Source organism: Acanthochromis polyacanthus, chromosome 11, assembly GCF_021347895.1.
Source record: "Acanthochromis polyacanthus isolate Apoly-LR-REF ecotype Palm Island chromosome 11, KAUST_Apoly_ChrSc, whole genome shotgun sequence".
Taxonomy (NCBI): domain Eukaryota; kingdom Metazoa; phylum Chordata; class Actinopteri; family Pomacentridae; genus Acanthochromis; species Acanthochromis polyacanthus.
In genome coordinates this window covers 5,764,233-5,784,534 of record NC_067123.1, presented here as the reverse complement: position 1 = coordinate 5,784,534, position 20,302 = coordinate 5,764,233, and the positions used below count along the sequence as shown (strand labels likewise).

Sequence of the window (20,302 nt, the reverse complement as noted above, 5' to 3'; positions counted from 1 at the left end):
GTCAGCAGGTTTTATGGCCGCGTGGCCGGGCCTCCTGCAGCCCAGGCCAGAAAACACGATTCAGACTTTCCATGAGCCGACATGTTTGCAACGGTGTGAAGAAATGTGCAGCGGAGGGGGGATCCTGATGGACATTAGAGCAGAAAAATAAAGACAAAAACAGCACGAGTGGAGAGACGAAAACCACCTGCGGTCCTCTGCTTTACTGTTTAACAGGATAAGTGGCTAAACTGTTGTGAAATTAAATTAAACGACGTTAAATGAGCACGGTTAGAAGAAGCCGGGCTGATCATTACGTGCTGAAAACGACCCACAAACATCATATTTTAGTCAGATTTCAGACGCAGCGAGTCTGAGTTTTAACGAGGAGGAATTACAGCGAACACCTGAGTGAAGCCGTAAAGTCGCTTCAGACGCTGCCAAAGGTTTGAACGGAGTGAGAAGCAGCTTTATATTTGGAACGTTTGGTAAAATTTTCTTCGCTTTGCCAAAGAAAACAAGTGGAACAGCTCCTCGGGTAGATCAGGTTTTAGTTTCTGCTCCTGGTTTGAACCTGAACAGACCAAAGAAGTGGTGGAAATAAAAATGATTTTAAAAAAAAAGAAGTGGTGGAAATATTTAGGATATCCTTAAAAATAAGATCTGTAGCTCCGGGGAGTCAAATATTGAGGAAAAAAGTGTTGTTAGCTGTGATTTTTGGAACAATTTACTGTTATTTTACAGACTTTTCCCTGTTTAGTTGAAATTGAGACATCTAGTGAAATCACTGAAAAATATTATTTAATTTACACAAAAAAATGATTTAAAAAATGCAAATAGTTTTTTACAAATAGTAATGAATTATTTTACAATTTGAATGTAAGAGACCATGTTTTCTGTATTTAATTCTTTCTAAAGATAAAAATATTTTATATATTTGTTGTTTTTTATGTTTTTGTTTTTTATTTGTTTATAGTTTTTGAACTGTACAATATTCCACTGTTTTTTCTTTTTTCTTTTTCTGACGTCCAGTTTTATTTTTTTTGATAATTTGTTGATATTTTACAGATTTTTCTAGTTTTGTTTCTTTACAGATATTATCTAGTAAAATCACAGAAAAATATTTTAATTTACACATTAATTTTTAGAAAAAGCCAACATTATAAATAGCATCCATCATCTGTATTTCTACAAACATTAATTAGTTTGTAACCATTTTTGTGTAACCATAAAATTACACTATTTCACTCTATTTAAAGCTGAAAAATATAATTATTTTACGAGTATTTGCTGTTTTTGTACACTTTTTTGTAAACTTTAGAGTATTCTAGTTCTTCAAATGCATTTTTTTCTTGCAAGAAGACAGTTTTACTTGTTTCTGGTGCTTTTCAAACTAGAATTTTTGTTTATTTTTGTGCCATTAAGAACGTGATAAAAGAAAAATGTATTATTGAATCCTTTTTTGTAGTAATATTTTAAAACAATTTACTGTTATTTTAGATTTTCCCTGGTTTATTAAGTTCCCAGTAATATTTAGCAAAAATGTTTTAATTTACAAATTAAATGTTAAAAAAATGTAAATAATGTCCACTTCAAGGATTATCCAACAGTTAATTGATATTATTTCACCACTTTTTAAAGTATTGTTTTTGACCCCTTGGAAACAGATTTTCACCATTTTAGTGTACATATTTTTTACAGTGCAGTGTTAATGTATTTCTCCAGACTCTTTCAGGAAGCGGCATCATGGGAACCGTCTGCGTTTCACTCGCCACCATCAGGAAGTTAACGCAGACGGTTCAGCAGCAGCTCTGGTGTCGGATCAAAGTCTGCTGATAGCTGCTGGTTGCTGACCTCCTCACAGCCAGACACGGTTTTATTTTCTAACCCCGAGGACGATCATTTATCCAATTTACTTCAAATCATAGAGCTGTAGAGGCCCACAGCGGTGAGATCATGCAGTTTGTGCTGCTCCCTCCGAGATAAATAAAGGGCGTCACTTTTATTTTCTCTGCGAACTTCGAGCAGCCTCGTCTCGTTCTGGGTTTAAAGTCAGATATATCAAATGCCAGACCACCAGAAGTTAGACAACAAAGGCACTTTTCACAGCCTCTGTTTAAGTGAGGCAGGAATTACAGCGGCGATAAACCTTTTGGCAGCCTCATGCACTCCTTCACCAGCCAGCAAACTACGCAACATAAACACCAAATCAAGACTGCAAACATGTGATTCTGAACCATGAAATGGATGTGACACTTCATTTTTTTCAGGGTAAAGAACTCTTGATGTATAATGTGTTTCTTTTGGGTGTCAGATTTGTTCTTTGACTTCAATACAGTATGTTTTTGTAGTCATTAAACACCAGAAAGTCGTTGTCATGGTGCCCCTTTCCTAGCTACACCCTCACAATGCTAACAACTCCCTCTGCTTGCTGAAGGTGGTGTAAAGGTGGGATCAAAAAGTTCCAAGATGGTCCCTCGTGAACCAGTCACGGTCATACAACATGTGTGAGCAGTAATTGCGGCTAAACGTTTTAATTTTACCTGCCAGACCTGGTTCGAACCTGAAGAGACATGAGAAGAGGTGGACCTAAGAAGTACACTTATGGGCTAAAAAAACTGGAATTAAGGCAATGTTCAATGGCACAAATCTCATCCCGATGTTTCGTTTACACCTGCTGCCACTAAGATGTTGTGAACTTAAAAACATTTTTTTACAAATGCAGCATTATCAATCAATACTTGACTAATTCGTATAGTAAATTAAGTACATTGGACATCCTTTGTTTTTTAACTCCTTTACTAGCTAAACACCCGCAATGCTAATTGCTTGCCAACACGAAACTTCTTCCTGCTCTGTTCTCCACAGTATCAAACAGTAAAAGGCTCTACCTGGTTGTACAGGTACGACAGTAATCTACAACACATGAAGCATCTAGAAAATTGGTAGAACTCAGTATCTGCAGATGCTAAATACAAAATGACTTGGATCGTACTGGGGTAAAAGAAAGCTCAGAACATCCCTGGCAAAATGTGTAGTAATGTTCCAAAAACAAACACAAAAAACTACTTAAAACAACCCAAAACCATGTGTCATTTTTACACTTCAGGTTTGCACTTATTATATAAAGAAGGCATAATTTCTTAACTAGTGAGTTTTAGATGCACATATATGTACATTTTCTTATTTTTGGACACTCTGTTCACAGATAAGCTAGCTGTTTCCCTCTCTTACACGTCTTAATGCTAAAATGAGCTAGCTAGCTAAGCTAATCTTCTTGCATAGCCAGGTCTATCTCTACACCGCTGTGTTAATGACATAGAACTGCACCTCATTATGAGTTTGCTATTGTATTTTTTCAAAAACAATCACAGGTTACTTCTGGATGAAGTGGAGTAGGAAGTGCAATATTTCTCTTGTAAAAGTAGCAGAAAATTAAAAATCTTGAGTAAAATCACTTGAAGATTGTACTTAAACTACTGTTCAAAAGTTTGGGATCACTTAGAAATGTCCTTATTTTTGGAAGAAAAACTTTCAATTTTTCAATGAAGATAACATTAAATGAATGATAAATCCAGTCTAGACATTGCTAATGTGGTAAATGACTATTGTAGCTGGAAACAGCTGATTTTTAATGGAATCTCTCCATAGGGGTACAGAGGAACATTTCCAGCAACCATCTCTCCTGTGTTCTAATGCTACATTGTGTTAGCTAATGGTGTTGAAAGACTCACTGATGATTAGAAAACCACATGGATAAAAGTGTGAGTTTTCATGGAAAACTTGAAATTATCTGGCTGACACCAAACTTTTGAATGATAGTGTAGGTGCAGTATTTGAGTAAATATTAAAAACTTTTCATCAACATGTGTCTCTTCTCATTCTCAGCAAGCAATTAAAATCCAAAAATGTTGAACTATTCCTTTAAATGAGATACTTTTAGCCAAAACAATAATCCAAACTGAAGGCCAAACATTTCAGATCTTGGCAGAGTGATTAGTGAGTCATATGATGCTCATTAGAAACACTATCAGCACCTGTGGATAGATTCTGGGAGGCCAATAAGAACCTCCATCCATCCATCATCTATACACCGCTTAATCCTCATTAGGGTCATGTGGGGCTGGAGCCTATCCCAGCTGACTTAGAGTGAAGACAGAGAACACCTGGACAGGTAGCAGTCTGTCACAGGGCTGCATATACAGACAAACAATCACACTCACATTCACACCTACGGACAATTTAGAGTCACCAACAACCTCAGCATGTTTCTGGACTGTGGGAGGAAACTGGAGAACCTGGAGATACCCCACACATACACAGGGAGAACATGCAAACTCCATGCAGAAAGAACCCAGGAAGGCCAGGACGCGAACCAGGGATCTTCTAGCTGCAAGGCGAAAGTGCTAACCACCAAACAACTGTGCAGCCGTTAACAAGAACCTCACTGTTTCATTAATTAGGAGGCTGCTTCTCCATTCCCTGCATCAGAAACCATCATTCTGTGTAACAATAGAAACCTCCTCACCGTCGTCCAGGTACATCTGGTCCAGCTCCTGTGGTTCCTGCTTGATGCTGACGGCGAGCGTCGGCGGCGAGGACCCGCCCCTCTCCGCCACCTTCGGGTGCTGCTGGGCCCCGGGGCTGGTGCTGCCGGGCTGGGCCGGGGTCAGGCAGTGGGGCGGGGAGAAGGGGGCGTCGGTCGGGGTGGAGGGCTGCGAGGTCGGGGAGGACGAGGAGCTGCTGGGCGGGTAGAGGCCGGAGGGCTGGTAGCGTCCCGGGGCCTCCTGGATGATGGAGACGTGGGGGACGGGCGACTGGGGGAGCGCCGGGCCCGGGGCAAGGCACTTGGAGAAGGGCGGCGGCGAGAGGTCGTGCAGTTTGGGGCTGGCGCTCGGGCTGGAGGACGGTTTGGCCGGCAGTCGCTGCTGGTTGACGGGGAACGGGCCGATGCACGACCGCAGCTCGGAGGGCATCATGGGGGTCACGACCTGAGGCGGGTAGAAGGGCTTGGGGTGCAGCGCCAGGCCGGAGCCGGTGCACACCAGAGGGGCGTCGTAGTCGTCGTGAGGCTCCGTCTTTATTGTCGGAACTGAGCGGAAAAGGGAGGGAAAATGAGTAAACACATATTCCTGCAAGTGTGAGTGGGTTTGTGGCTAGGAGACCCGCTGCCAAACAAACACTCGCATCAATGAGTCTCTGTGTTTGAGGGCCGGAGCTCCCCCACCCCGCTGAAAACCTTCACAAAAGCAGAAAAAAAAAAGAAGAAGGGATGACTCATCAACACGAGAAAAATCTGGCCGCCTCTATAATAAAAGGCCTGTTTTCTTTGGGAACGTGTCATGTGAAATATGTTGCAGCAGCAGCAGCTCGGAGCCCAGCAGGGTTCAGTCATTTCACATGAATTACTGCTGCTCATCCAGACAAAAAAAGCTAAAGCGAGCTCCGTCTTTAGGTTGTCTGAGGATCACAGGACCAACGCCGAGTTCACAGTCGCTCAGATTTTGGCCGAATTTCACGACAGAACATGTTGGAGCTTTAGATCCATCAATCGGCTGCACGACATCAATCTTATATAACAAGCGTTTGAGTCCAGTTACAAGCAGACGACCTTCATCGCTACACTGGATCTCACTTTCTTCTTGGTGAAGCTGTTTCACATTAAAATATGAAGCATGTGCTTGAAATCGAAGCCGAAGCAGTAAATTAGTCATACCTTCTCCGGTTTCTGCTGCTGCTCTACTTGCATCTTGTTCAAGGACTGTCAGGAACTTGAACATCTCATGATTTTGATGAAACGTCCCAATTTTAAGCTTAGACTGGGCTGACTGTACGGATGGAAATAACGGCACATCACAAATAAGTAGTTCAAGGATTGTCAAAAACATGAACATGTGATGACTTTTGTTGTTTTACAAGTTTATTTTTCCATCAGAAAGGAACAAATCTGACAAATATTCCTGTTTTGTTTTTTTTTTTTACCATTTCTTGTATTGATAACCTGGATAATATTGTTGATTCTTTTAAATGAGACATGCAAAATATTGTCGTTTTGGTGAAATATCTCAATTTTAAGCTTAGATTTGGTTAATTTCTCCAATGGAACTGTAGACCCAGATGAGTAGTTCAAGGACTGTCAGAAACTTGAACAGCTGATGATTTTTCTTGTTTTCAAAGTTCCCTTTTCCATCAGAAAGTAACAAATCTGATAGATATTCCTGTTTACTACCATTTCTTGTATTTATAAGCAGTGTAGTTTTGTTAATTTTTAAAAATGAGACATGCAAAATAAAGCGATTTTGGTGAAATATCCCAATTTTAAGCCTCGATTGAGTATTTTTGTCTTGTTGGAACTGCACATCACAGATGAGTAGTTCAAGGACTGTCAGAAACTTGAACATCCAATGATTTTTCTTGTTTTTAAAGCTTCTTTCTCCATTAGAAAGTAACAAATCTGATAAATATCCCTGTGTTTACCATTTCTTGTATTGAAAACCAGTGTACTTTTGGTGAATTATTAAATGAAACATGCAAAATGAAGTGATGTTGATGAATTATCCCAATTTTAAGCTTGGATTTGGTTCATTTTTTCAGTGGGTTAGGGTTAGGTTGAACTATTCCAAATTTAAGCCTCGATTGAGTTCATTTTCCTGATGGAACTGCACATCACAGATGAGTAGTTCAAGAACTGTCAGAAACTTGAACATCCAATCATTTTTCTTTGTTTTTTAAGTTTGTTTTTCCATTAGAAAGTTACAAATCTGATAAATCATTCGTAACCAGTGGATTTTTGTTGATTTTTTTTAATGAGACATGCAAAAATGAAGTGATTTTGATGAAATATTCCAATTTTAAGCTAAAATTTGGTTAATTTTTCCAAAAGAACTGTGTGTTACTGACAAGCAGTTCGAGGACTGTCAGAAACTAACATCCGATGACTTTTCTTGTTTTCAAAGTTTCTTTTTCCGCTACACTGGATCTCATTCTTTTCTTGATGAAGCTGTTTCAGATTAAAATATGAAGCATGAAGCCGAAGCAGTAAATTAGTCATACTTTCTGGAGTTTCCTACCAAAGCAAACTGTTGCTCTATCTGCATCTTGTTTGTCTCTTTCATCGCCCTGTCACTTTAAAAAGATATTTTTGGGTGTTCCCGGCTAAATAAAACAGCTAATTAGACTAGGAGGAGTGAAACGGGGACGTGTCATGCCTCACTGAAGCCTCCACTGTAAAAGAGGAACTGAGATGAGATGGTTTCAACGACCGCAGGACCGAAATAGAAAACACGCCACTATTTTGGGCCCGTTTGGAGGAAGTGTGTCTGTCTGCCTGTGGAGGGTACGAAGATGCAGAAAGCAGCGAGAAGACGTGCAAGCGTTTGAGCGCTTCGCTGGGTTTCCGGAGTGTCAAAGTCAACCGTGTGTTATCCCAAAAATAAACCTGTTGTAACAGCTGCTGCTGCAGAAAGTTCATCATGAAAGGTGTTTTTTTAAATAACAAAAGGAAAAAGTGAATGTATTTACATCCTGTTATCAAAGAACTGAAGGTTCAATCATTATTTCCACCTGTTTTTACTCAGTCTGTCCATTTGATTCAACCCCAAGCAGTTATTTACTCATCACAGGCTCATTTTTCATCTCTGTGGAAACAGAACAACCGTGATTAAAACGATGAAAAGTAAAGATAAACTCAGAAATGTCTTCTGCCATAAACCAAACAAAGAGGAACAAAAAAAAAGTTGAATGTCTTTGATTATGTATTTTACAAAATCTGATAAAAATCTGGAGTCAACATGTCCATATTCCCAGATGCTCACAGGTATTACTAATCCTGGAAAAACGTGGTGACTCAGTTTGTTTCGTCCTCCTGTCTGATAAACACTGCCTGCAGTTCAGGAGGACAGTCACAGGATTTTTGTTGCATGACTTTTGTTTGCAGCTGAGTCACTAAAGACATCGTAGTTACACTGAGCGGCACAGAACTGTTTGATTTGTACAGAAATAGCTGAGTGGAAAGGCTTCATTTGTGGGCTAATCTTTACCAAAACATCATGATTTTAACATGGATTTGTTGAGTTTTCACAATGGAAACGCACGTCACCATCGATTAGTTCAAGGGCCATGGGAACATTACAAAACTGACAATTATTCCTGTTTTTACAGTTTTTTTTCTCTATAAAAAGGTGTAATTTTGGTGAATGTAGAGTGAAGTGACTTTGGTGAAATGTTACAATTTTAACCTCAGATTCAGCTGATTTGTCCAATAGAAGAGCACGCCGTGGATGATTAATTCAAAGATCATCAGAAAGTTTACAATCCAGCAAATTCTTTCTACGTTTCTTTCTATATTTTAAAAAAAATCTTAATTTTGGCATTTTTAAAAAGTGAGACATTGATAAACAGTGCATTTCTGTAAATTTTTTTTCAATAAAACATGCAGAATAAAATGGCTTTGGTGAACTATCACGATTTTAATCTTAGATTTGGTTAATTTTAAGTAGAAACAGTATTAGACGAATGAGTAATTCAAGGACCATGGCAAAGCCCAGAATCTGACAATTCTTTCTTTTTTTCTTACAGTTTCTGGTTTATAAATGGCTTTTTTAATGAGATGTAGAATAAAGTGATTTTGACATTTATTGCAATTTAAAAAATTTTTTTTCAATGATTTGGTTAATTTTGGAGACAGAACTGCACCACAGAGATGATTAGTTCAAGGACCAAATTTAAGATTAGATTTGGTTAATTTTTCCAGTGGAACTGTAGATGCAGGTGAGTAGTTAAAGGACTGTCAGAAACTTGAATATCTGATATTTTTAATGAAACATTCCAATTTTAAGCTTAGACTGGGCTGACTTCACTGATGGAAGTAACTGAGTAGTTCAAGGACAATCAGAAATGTGAAAATCTGAGGATTTTTTTTTTGTTTTCAAAGTTTTTTCTCATCAGAAAGCTACAAACCTAATAAATATTCCAGTTTTTACCATTTCTTGTATTGATAAACAGTATATTTTTGTGAATTTTTTTTAAATGAGTCAAGCAAAAGTGAAGTGATTCTGATGAGCGATCCCAATTTCAAGCTTAGATTTGGTTGATTTTCCCAAAGGAACTGGATGTCAGAGATGAGTAGTTCAAGGACTGACGGAAACTTGATCCTCTTGTTTTCAAAGTTTCTTTTTCCATCAGAAAGTAACAAATCCAATATTTATTCCTGTTTTATCATTTCCTATTTTAATAACCGGTGCATTTTTGTTGAATTTTTAAATGAGATAAAGTGATTTTGATGAAGTATCCAAATTTTAAGCTTCGATTGGGTTCATTTTTCCAATTGAAGTGTAGACACAGACGAGTAGTTCAAGAACTGCCAGAAACTTGAGCATTCATTGATTTTTCTCATTTTCAAAATTTCTTTATCCATCAGAAAGTTACAAACTCTGTTTTAACCATTTTTAAAATTCGTAACAAGTGTATTTCTGTTGAATTTGTAACTGAGACACCCAAAACAAAGTGATTTAGATGAAACAAGACAATTTTAAGCTTAGATTTGGTTAATTTTTCCAACGGTACTGTACATCACCGATGAGTATTTCAAGGACCATCAGAAGGGGACCACATCAATAAATATTTCAGTTTTTACCATTTTATAAATTCATACACAGTGGATTTTTGCGGCATTTTTAAATGAGAAAGGCACAAATAAAGTGACATTCATGAAATATTCCAATTTTAGGCTTAGATTTGATTAATATTTCCAAATGTAAAATGTGAGTAGTTCAAGGGCTGTCAAAAAGTTGAAAATCTGCTGTTTTTTCCTGATTTAACACTTTGCTTCTATGATAAACAGTGTAATTTAGGTGAGCCGTTAAATGAGACATGCAGAATAAAGTGATTATGGTGAAATATCCCAACTTTAAGCTCAGGTTTGATTAATTTTCCTGAGGGAACTGTACATTACAGATGAGTAGTTAAGAACTGTCATAAATTTGAGCATCTGATGATTTTTCTCGTTTTCACACTTTCTTTCTCTTGCAAACAGTGTAGTTTTGGTTTGGCCTTTCAAACCTTACAGCAGGGTTAAACTTTCTCAGGGGTTTTCTTCTCTCCTTGACGACTCTCAGGCCATATTGTCGATCCTTCAGGAGACACCGACCACACTCCCTCCCCTCCACTCCGAGGACAATGCTCCACTTTCACAGCGGGGCACTCCGTCGCCCACGCACTGGGCCGGGCCGCTGCCGCTGAATCGCAGCTTTGAACCACCCACTGGATTTTCGCTCCGGGCCCGGAGTGCAATTAGCAGCGGTTTTTACATTTCAGTTGGTGGGTCAGTGTTTATATTTAGCTTGGCAGTAGCCTCTCTATTCAAATAACATGCTTTTCCCATGCCCCCCGTTCCCCACCCGGGTGCGTCCAGTCGCTGCAGCGCTCAGGTATGGAAAAGAACACATTTTATGGATTGCTGTTTTTACAATGGAGGAATAATAGCGTTGCTTTGTTCCTCCCTTGAAAACCGCCAGACGAGGGGGAATACAAACTGTTTGTTCTGCTCTTCAGATGTAAAATGCTGGTGAAAATGTTTGTAATTAGTCTGGGATATGAAAGGCAGACTGAGAGCGATGGAGGGTGGAGGTTAATGGAGGGAGATGTTTTCTTTTTTGGGGGGAACACTGGTTGGACTACTTGTCTGTTAAAGTTTGTGGTGACAGTTTTCGGGTTTACCAAGCGTCAGACCGACATTGAACTCTTATGAAAGCGGTTGTTTGTTTGATATTAACATGACACATTTATGATCTACAACGCTGAGGCTTCATCCACTCTAATACATTCCAACTTTTACTTGGACTTTAACGCCAAACATCCACGTGACTTTGGAGTTCTCAGACTCTAAAACGGAGACTTGAAAAAGCTGCTGACCTTGTTGAATTTAGAAATCTCCAGGTTGGGCAGAAACTGAAACCTTTTGGAAGGACACCCATGTTTACTTTCTGATTGAGCCTAACTGTCATTATGTTTTTGTCCAGATTTCCCCCCGAACATTTTCCAGAAAACAAAAAGATATCAGCCTTGATTTGAGGCTGTACAACAAATTTCATGTGCGGATCAACCAATCGTGCAGTTAAAGCAGTCTCTGGTCGTACCTTTTGCCAATTCTAGTCCTTTTCTGTAGTATTTCCTACAACTAAACAACCAAACCCTTGCTTCATGTTTACATCGGCACCTGTATACCCATAAAGTTTTATACAATATGCGTTTAAAGGCATGTTAGTATGGATGGAGATCATTTCTGAAACTGTGCTTAAAGTCCAGACAGATCGTTTTCACTTTAAGACCATTTAAAAAGTCGTATTTTGCAACAGCGGTTTTCTATTTCCCATAAAGATCTGACCAGTGAAGAACTGTCTTGCTACTTGTCACCAAGACACCTATGACTTCTCTGAAGGAATTACAAGAGAGAGAACAATGAGGAAGGCCACCAAGACACCTATGATTAGTCTGAAGAAGTTACTAGATAGAGACTACTGATGGAGGCCACCAAGACACCTATGACTCCTCTGGAGAGGTTACAAGAAAGAGACTATTCAGGGAGGCCACCAAGACACCTATGACTCCCTCTGGAGGAGATACTAGATAGAGACAAGTGAGGAAGGCCACAAAGACACCTATGACTCATCCAAAGGAGTTACATGAAACGGACTAATCAGAGTTCTTCACCAGTCCAAGCTTTATGGCAGACAAATAGAAAGACACTGTTGACATCACAGCTGACTATGCTGAAGCTAAAAACCTGCAGAGTCTTTCTCAAGATGAGACAGTTCTTGTTCTTCACATCTCATTCCTCATTTTACAGAAATAGTGACTCAGATTCACTGTTTATCATATATTCTTGCCACATTTGTGCTCTTTTTATCCATCCATTCTCTATACACCGCTTTATCCTCACTAGGGTCGCGGGGGGTGCTGGAGTCTATCCCAGCTGACTCGGGTGAAGGCAGGAGACACCCTGGACAGGTCGCCAGTCTGTCGCAGGGCTCTTTTTATCCTCTTATTCATTTTCTTCAACTTATTAAAGTGCATTTTTTTATTTTCTCACATCATTTTTGAATAATACCGTCAGTAATATCGTTCACCTGACAGTCACACTAATAAAACATGTTGAGTTGAATTGAGCAGATTTTTTCACAAATGCCCCGGGTCGGTGAATAAATTAGAAGAAGCTTACCGCTGGCAGGGACGTAGGTGAAGCGCTGGTACTGGCTTCTTTTCCTCTTGCCGTTACAGACGTAGAAGTTGACGTGGACGGGAGTGGAGAGTCTTTGGTTCCTGTAGGGAGGGATTTCAACCAGGAGCGAATTCTGTAAAAACAAGAAGAAATGTGCCACTTCATTCTTCAATCTAAAGAGTAAATGCGGTATTAAGCATCAGTATCCTGGATGTGTTTCTGTTTTCTGATAATTCACCAGAGAAAAAATGTTTTAAAAAAAGTGCATTCTGGGTAAACTTTAAGGCTCATATCAGCATGTCGGTAGGCTGTTGGTCAGAACTATTACAGACAATGAAAGGATCATTTTAAAACAGAAGATACCAGGATCAACATCTAGTTATGATTATTTTTTGTTCTGGTTTTGAGTCCTTTTGGACAATGTTTGAGTCACTTGAGAGAAGTTTGTGTCTTTTTTTGAGAAGAATTGGGTGATTTTGGACAAATTTAGTTGAGGGAAAACTTAAAATATTTTTTCCAATATGTATATTTTCTTGAAGACTTGAGTCATTTTAGAAACTTTTTCTTCATTTTGGAGACATTTTTAGTAATTTTGGACAAATTTTCAGTCTTTTTTTTAGATTTTTTTTTGTCATTTTGGACAAGAATTTAATGATTTTGGACAAATTTGGAGTCACTTTAGAGAAGTTTTTGTCATGTCAGACACATTTTGAGTAATTGGGGACAAATTTGCGGTTACTTTGGATAAAACCTGATTCAGTTCGGACAGGTTTTGGGTCATTTTGGACAAATTTTTAGTCACATTAGAGAACTTCTTGTCTTTTTAGATGGTGCATTCTGGGTAAACTTTGACAGTTCACATCAGCATGTGTGGTAGGTGGTTGGCCAGAACAGTTATAGACAATGAAAGGAGCATTTTACGCACAGAAGATACGAGAATCAGCTCCTACAGAGGATTCCTTCTGTAGCAAAAATATTTTCTGATATAGGGATATTTTAACACAAGTTATGAAGCTCAAAAATGCTTGAAAAAGTAATGCAATTTTTAAAAAAAAACTATGACATTTCGACCAACTTCTATGTACTTCAAGGGTCTGTAACTATGAAAATATTCATAGTCTGAAGGGAAAACTTTGCATGTCATCATTAAATGTACTAAAGTTATTGCAAATTTTTGTTAAAAATAATCTATTCTGAGGACGTCTAGAGGGAGGACTGATTGATTTTTAATAGAATGAGAGAGTTTCTTCGCCTTTCTGGTCCGTTTTGCATTTTTGCTTCCATGATGTTGTCTTTGAGACTCATGGAAAAAAAATTTCACATTTTTGGTGCAAATTTTTCTTTGACATTCATGCAAATTAATGCACATTTACCAAGATAATATCTCAGCTGCACATTCAAACAGAACATTTCAGAAAACTTGTAGTACTATCTACAAGTGCCGTCTCCTCCTCTTTACATATGTAATTACATAAGCCTCAGGGAGTGCAGACTTATGTTTGCAACCATTAAATCGACAGTAATTTCAGAGGTTTAAGGTGCAGAAACATGATGTATTTTTGTTGTTTTCCCCTCAGCTGGCTATCTGTTGGGAAGGACTCCTGAATCCGTTTAGCAGAGTTTCTGTCTCCTCAGTGGGTCACTGAGATCCAGATTTTACTTTCCATAAAACTTGCAGCCTACAGAGATAAAAATCTGAAAATCTGGTTGTTATCCCAAACGAAGGAGCCACAGAGAGACCCTGAAGTGAGGTTACAGGGAAGCTGGGCTGTTTGCACAACGAATAGCTCGGCTGACACGAATAAATGGAGCTGGGATGGTTTATTTCCCCAGCAGAGCGACCTGCTGAGAGCGAAGGCCAGCAGCGACCACATTCTGGGTTCAGCTCGTGGACACGTCGGCTCCAGGTGTGTGTTTCTGAACATGTGTGTGATTACAGAGTGCAGCTCGGTAGTGAGAGGAAGTCATCCGTCTGCCAAACTGGAGGCGTCCAGCCTTGACGGTACAGGTGAGAGCTGACGCATATCCATTAAATCACTGCAGTCGTAAAGCCGAGTGGAGCCAGATGAGGCTTTTCTACTCACAATTAGCTGATAAAAACCCTGGAAATGTTTCAACGCGGCGCTAAAATCTAACAGGCTGGACAGGAATATTCGCTGCATTTCACTGCTGCCCAATGTGTCACATTTACTGGGCTGAGTTTAAACATGCAGAAGAAAACGTTTACCAGGTTTGTAGGTTTAATGTGGACACGTGTTGCATAATAAAGACTTACAAACCCACCATCGACTGAGCACAGCTGCATCTCAGTTGTGTTTTTGAACGGCATATAATTGTGTTTTTGACGGAAACATTTTCTACTTGAAGGATAAAACTAGTTTCCACTTTAACCCTGGTGTCGTCCTGCGGGTCAAAATCGACTCGTTCTAAAGTTTGAAAATGTAGAAAAAATATATATTTTCACAGTGAAGCTTCTGGTGTCCACATTTTCAACATTTTTGGAAAATCTCTGAACCTTTTTTTATAGCAGGTGAACTGAGCTGATTTTGTAGAAGAATGCATCAGCAAAAATATACATATTTTAAGAAGATAGAAAGCAGAAACATTAGGAACCCTCTAATTGGGTGTAACTCTGGTAAAGACAAAGCAGTTTTTGCTTTGGATGGCATTCAGATTTGTCTGCACTAATAATTAGTGAGATTTAAATAATTTAAATTAGTCTAACAGGCTAATAGTTTCATTTGGTAGCAGCAAATGCAAAACTCTGCTTACAGACGACATGTTTTTGGTCAACATCATCCTTTCTGTAGCTGAAATAACTTCATACAACTGATGTTTTTCCAACTAATTCCACCTTTTCAATGGTTCAAAATGAGCAAAAACAGAACTTTCTTGCTCATTTTGCTGTGCACATGTACAGCCTGGATGTCAACCAACTCCATGTTTAAAAAAAATGAAGTTAGAAAAAACTTAAAGATCCAATAAACAGACTTATCTTGTAGATTAGTTCTGGAAAAAGAGAACTGTTCCAGTTTTCTTTTTGTAAGATGCAGCAAAAATTTAGTTGTCTGACTGCATGTCGCTGCTGAAACGATTTACCGTCCTAATGGGAGGTGTATTTGGGACACATCATGAAGCGTTCAACTCATTTTCATTCAAACTTAACTGAGAATACACTTCAGTTGTACAGAGATGTGATTTTTGGGAAACAGGGCTGAAAAATAATAAAAATCCCTGACAGATTTCTCTCGTACGTGGACAAAAAATGTGACAAATTAGGCACAGAGGAGCATTTTCAGACTGTCAGTGATTTGTGTCTAATTGTAAATAATTACAAAAACTTAATCGTCCCTTGCCTCAACAATCTGCTCTTTTGGGGGGGAAATCAGAGTGTGCAGGTGAGCTATCGCCCATTTGGCCGGGGCAGCTTCAGTGTTTAAAATGGGACCAATCCAGCCGACGGTGTTTTATTGTTGGACCGAGGAAGGAGGTTCTTTGTTCCAGCAGACAGATGTGTCCCAGCAGCCACTGCATGAATGTGTGTTTTAGAAAGAGAGTGTTTTGTGTGGGAAACACTGGGAGCAGGTGCAGAGCTTCGCATATAGACATCCTCTAATCCCTCGGCTATCTCCAGGCTACGACTCTCAGCTGTTGCAGAACAAGACGGGACATTCTGCCCAGTTCAAACTCCCACAGCTCCGAGGCTGAACTTTTGAACACCTTTTCTACACATTTCAAAATAAATCCTCCTGCTTCCCCGCTGAGCCGATAAAATCCAGTCACAACTCGTGTCGTCTGTTTTACTTGTGTACAACGGGGTTTCAAGCTAAGGTAACAGCCTACTTGCTTCATATCCATGATGCAGTCCACCTAATAATGGTATCTCCCAAAATGTAAAAGTTTTACTTTAGAGAAAAAAAGATTAGACAAATGTACTGCACATTTATAGTTGAGATTCTATAAAATAAATAGGTACAGATGTCTTAATACTGATCAAAGACTTTAAAAATGATTAGCCTTTTGTCTAGACAAGCTTAGATTAGTACAGATACTAATCTTACGTCTACTGTTGTACAGGTACAGCTTGTAGCTAGACACTTATGATGCTAATTTTAATAAATACATAAATAGCAGCATTATGAATTAGTGGTCAATAACAGAAACCCTACACTGTCCCTGTACTGAATTATTCTTTTATGGTCAATCCATATTATGATTCAGAAACATCACATATCCTACCAAGAGATATAAACATTGGCCAAGTATTCTTGATTGTCTCAAACACATCAAAGGTTCTAGTCAAAGGTCATTAACCATCACAGAAGTCTTTGTCATGGTGCCCCTTGCTAGCTAAACCCCCACAATGCTGTCTGCTTCACAACATGAACGGTTTCTAACAAAATACTGCTGCTTCCCCGACAAAATCAACAGTTACAACTCTGTGTCTTCTGTTTTATCATCGGTGTCCAAAGCTAAATTCACAGCCTACTTACTTCATGTCCATCATGCAAATATACAGTTCAAATCTCAAGCTTCCCATCTGATGTAGAACTTTTACTTCAGAATATTTAAAAATTTAATAAATAATTATAACACAAGCGTAAAGATGTCCAAATCACGGTCAAGGAATGAGCTAAGTTTGATCTTTTGTTTAGATCCACTGTTCTACAGGTGTCATCAAAGAAGAAGACAGTTTGTGGCCGGATGCTTGGGACGCTAATTTTGAATAATTTTTTAATCAGTAATTGGCAGAAGTATAGATTAGTCAATGTTTTTGTCTACAGATATATGATTTAGACATGTTACATATCTCACTAAGATATAGTAGTATTGTCTAATCAGTATCCCAGGTTGTCTCAAACAAATCAGCTCTGGTTGGAAGTCATTAACCTTCACAGAAGTCTTTGTCATGGTGCCCCTTGCTAGCTAAAGCCCCACAATGCTCTCTGCTTGACAACGTGAACTGCTTCCAACAAAATACTGCTGTTCTCCTGCTGTGAGCCAAGAAAATCCACACAATCACAACTTTTTCTGTATATTTTTCTTGAGTACATCTGTATCCAGTGTGGAGGATGTCATGGATTCCTGCTCCTCTGTTGTGACAGTGGATAATTGTACAATCGCCAAGCATCAAATGTTGGGAAGCGCAATTCCTTACATCTAAAAACGCCCTCGTGGACATAAAATATTACCAGCTTTTCTCAAACCCATTCGCTCTGGGTGGAGGTCATTAACGGTTACTGAAGTCTTTGTCATGGTGCTCATTGCTTGCCAACATGAAATGAATCAGCGTCCTACCAGAGTTTTATAACAAGGTTCACCTATGTAACATTTAAGAACAGCTTGAATGCAGAAATACATTTTTTTTTCATCATTTTAAAACTTTTAATGGACTCGAAATGTGAATTATCTTGAAAACGCTATCAGGTTGGGACTTGCGGTTGGGTAAACAATAAATGATCTGGGACATCTCTATAAAAAGTGGAGCTTTTTTCACTCTCAGCTCACTTGATTTAGATGTTTGTTTTTTAAATGCGAAGATGACACCCTTTGGGTCTGAGTTTAGTTAAATACTTGAGAGCAGCTTCTTTAAACATCAAATGAGAACAGATATGATAATTGTGTCACTTTCGGGCTTTGTTGTTCAATGTTCATATGAATTATACTATTGCTAACAGCTCTAGCATTAACCTTTTATGTCTTTGTTTCAATCTGGTACACAGCAATTGATAACTTTAATCTTAATATTATAATATTAGACCATGTTTACACCCTCTAATGGTTGCTTTTTTAGTTGTTATGAAGATCTGTCAGAGTTTAAACGTCGCCTTTTGTCAGCCCAGTAAAGTTTTACCAGTGTGCCAGTCGTCACAGTTTTGTTTAGATTATCCTGTGCAACTAAATACACTATAATCCATAACTAAAAATGACCTCGGCTGCAGAATGAACACTATGCATCAGTGCAAAGATTTTTAAAAATCATTATCTTCTCACACCTTTCAAGTTGTTTACGCCATGTACTGTCTAATTTTGCCCATTCTCGGGTGAAATATTTGCACATTCCTGCAAATTTCTATTACTTTTATAATACCTTGGATTTGCTACACTTGCTTTATTTGACTTGCAAAAGTTTCCTTTTTTAATGTTTCACACTCCAAACACATTTGATTTCTGACATTGTTGGACAGAACGAGGCCATAACCCGACTGAAAAGTAACATAAAGAGTAGAGAAAGGCATAAACAGCAGCCTGGCTCTGTCTAAAAGCAAGAAAATCCTCCAAGCAGGACCTCTAAAGTTTATGTGCTGGACTATTTCTTGGCCAGGAGCTCTCCCTTTATGGAGTCTTGTCAACATTAATCTAAAAAGCAAAGAGTGGAGCTGAGGTGAATCAAGCAAACCTCTCTGTTCTATGATAACACTGACCTGTGATTCAAAGTGGCTTTAATTATGGAAAACTTTAAGCTTAATACAATTTTAATAGTTGAGTTATGTAAAAGTTCACCCTCGATCAGTCGTCATTAACACGGGAAATTAGCTAAAGAGACTAGAACTGTTTTGTATCAGGCTGTAAATGTGTTTATTTCTGCTGTAAAATTGGACATTTTAACTTTGGAGTCTATGGAGACTGATTCACTTTTTCAGAAGTCTCAAGTGGACATTTGAGGAACTGCAGGTTCTTCAAACAAGCCAAAGCAAAAGTGCCAGAATAGCTTAGCAATAAAACAGCTATCACAGTAAAATCATTTTGACTATTTTGTGTGTCTTTTTGTTGGTTGTTAACTAATGTGGTGCAACAAAACATCCCAGAATCCAACGAGATGCTCTTTAAATGTCAAAATCCCATAACATGTCTAAAATCCACATGTTTAAACAACTGGATTCAGAAAATGTCTAATATTCCAGCTTGAACAATGACTTAAATGATTAATACAATGCCAAAATTAATCTTGGCACTTTTGTCTCGCCTCTTTTCTCAGTTCTGGAGGTTGCCACTTGACCTGACTTCTGCACCTGGACATGAAAAGCTAACAAAACAGTCAGACTAACTTTGTGTGCATCAACAGATGCATTATTTGGCCTGAAAAAGTTGCTCTGTTACATATGCTGTAGTCCTATTTTTACACTGTCTAAACCAGTTTGTCTTAAACACGAGTTCTGGTTGGAGGTCATTAATCACCACAGAAGTCTCTGTCATGGTGCCCATTACTCGATAAACCACCACAATGCTCCCTGCCTGGCAATAGGACCCAGTTGGAGGTCATTAAGCACCACAAAAGTCTTTGTCATGGTGAACGCTGCAAGCTGAACCCCGAGATTTGACAGTGGTTTGTCACTTACAGGCTTTGAGGCGTCTCTCTCAATCTTGGCCTCGGTCTCCCAGAGGTGGTGACCATCTGAAAAGAAAAAACAGACAAATGTCAGATCAGAAAACAATCCACCGACTTGATGAATGAAGAAATGCAGTTGTTATTATTAGCTGTTACATCAGTGATGTATAAAACAGCCGGAGGGAGTCGAAGGTATCGCGAACGTCATGCCGTCTGAGCTCATATCCTCAGTCTAACAAACCTGAGACAGAAAGACAAAAAAGTCTGATGCAATCCTGCAAAAAAAGAAAAAAGAAAACTCGAGTCATACCAAAGAGATGAGCGACATCTTGAAAAACCTTGAGAGGAATCCCAGCAGCTGGTTGGCTCGTTATTACTGGAAACTGACAGATTCCTCATGTTCTCACAGGAATCTCTCCGTATAATGAATGTTAAATGCTATTGGTATTTTTCTGCTTCTTTTTCTGGTTAATGTGTTTTTTCCTCTCCTCTCAGCCGCCACAATAGAGGTTTTCCCATCAGACAGTAAAAAGGCAGCATCATATGAGCCGCTGGAAACACTGGAAGCCGAAGAAGAGAGTTTGAACTTGACACTCTGCCCAATGAGGTGCGAGCAAAACTGTATTTTTTAACCAATTTACTAGGCACGGAGGGAAACCAGCGCTATATCTTCAGCCCCCTGACTCATTAACGAGGTCCTAAAAAGACATTGAAGTGCTGTGAGAACGGCTTTACGTACAGCTGCAGCTTTAAAAGGAAAAAAACAATAAAAAGGT

At 38.8% G+C, this 20,302-nt stretch overlaps 1 protein-coding gene across 1 annotated transcript in view; it reads right to left on the bottom strand.

The window, feature by feature from the left end:
* Positions 1 to 20,302, bottom strand: part of nfatc1 (nuclear factor of activated T cells 1) — an 83,508-nt gene that overhangs the window by 14,490 nt on the left and 48,716 nt on the right. The window contains exons 7-9 of the mRNA XM_051955514.1: positions 19,537 to 19,592; positions 12,197 to 12,329; positions 4,508 to 5,071 (exon numbers count right to left, since the gene is read on the bottom strand). Coding sequence (XP_051811474.1) covers positions 4,508 to 5,071; positions 12,197 to 12,329; positions 19,537 to 19,592 — 753 coding nt within the window. The remainder of the gene's footprint in view (positions 1 to 4,507; positions 5,072 to 12,196; positions 12,330 to 19,536; positions 19,593 to 20,302) is intronic.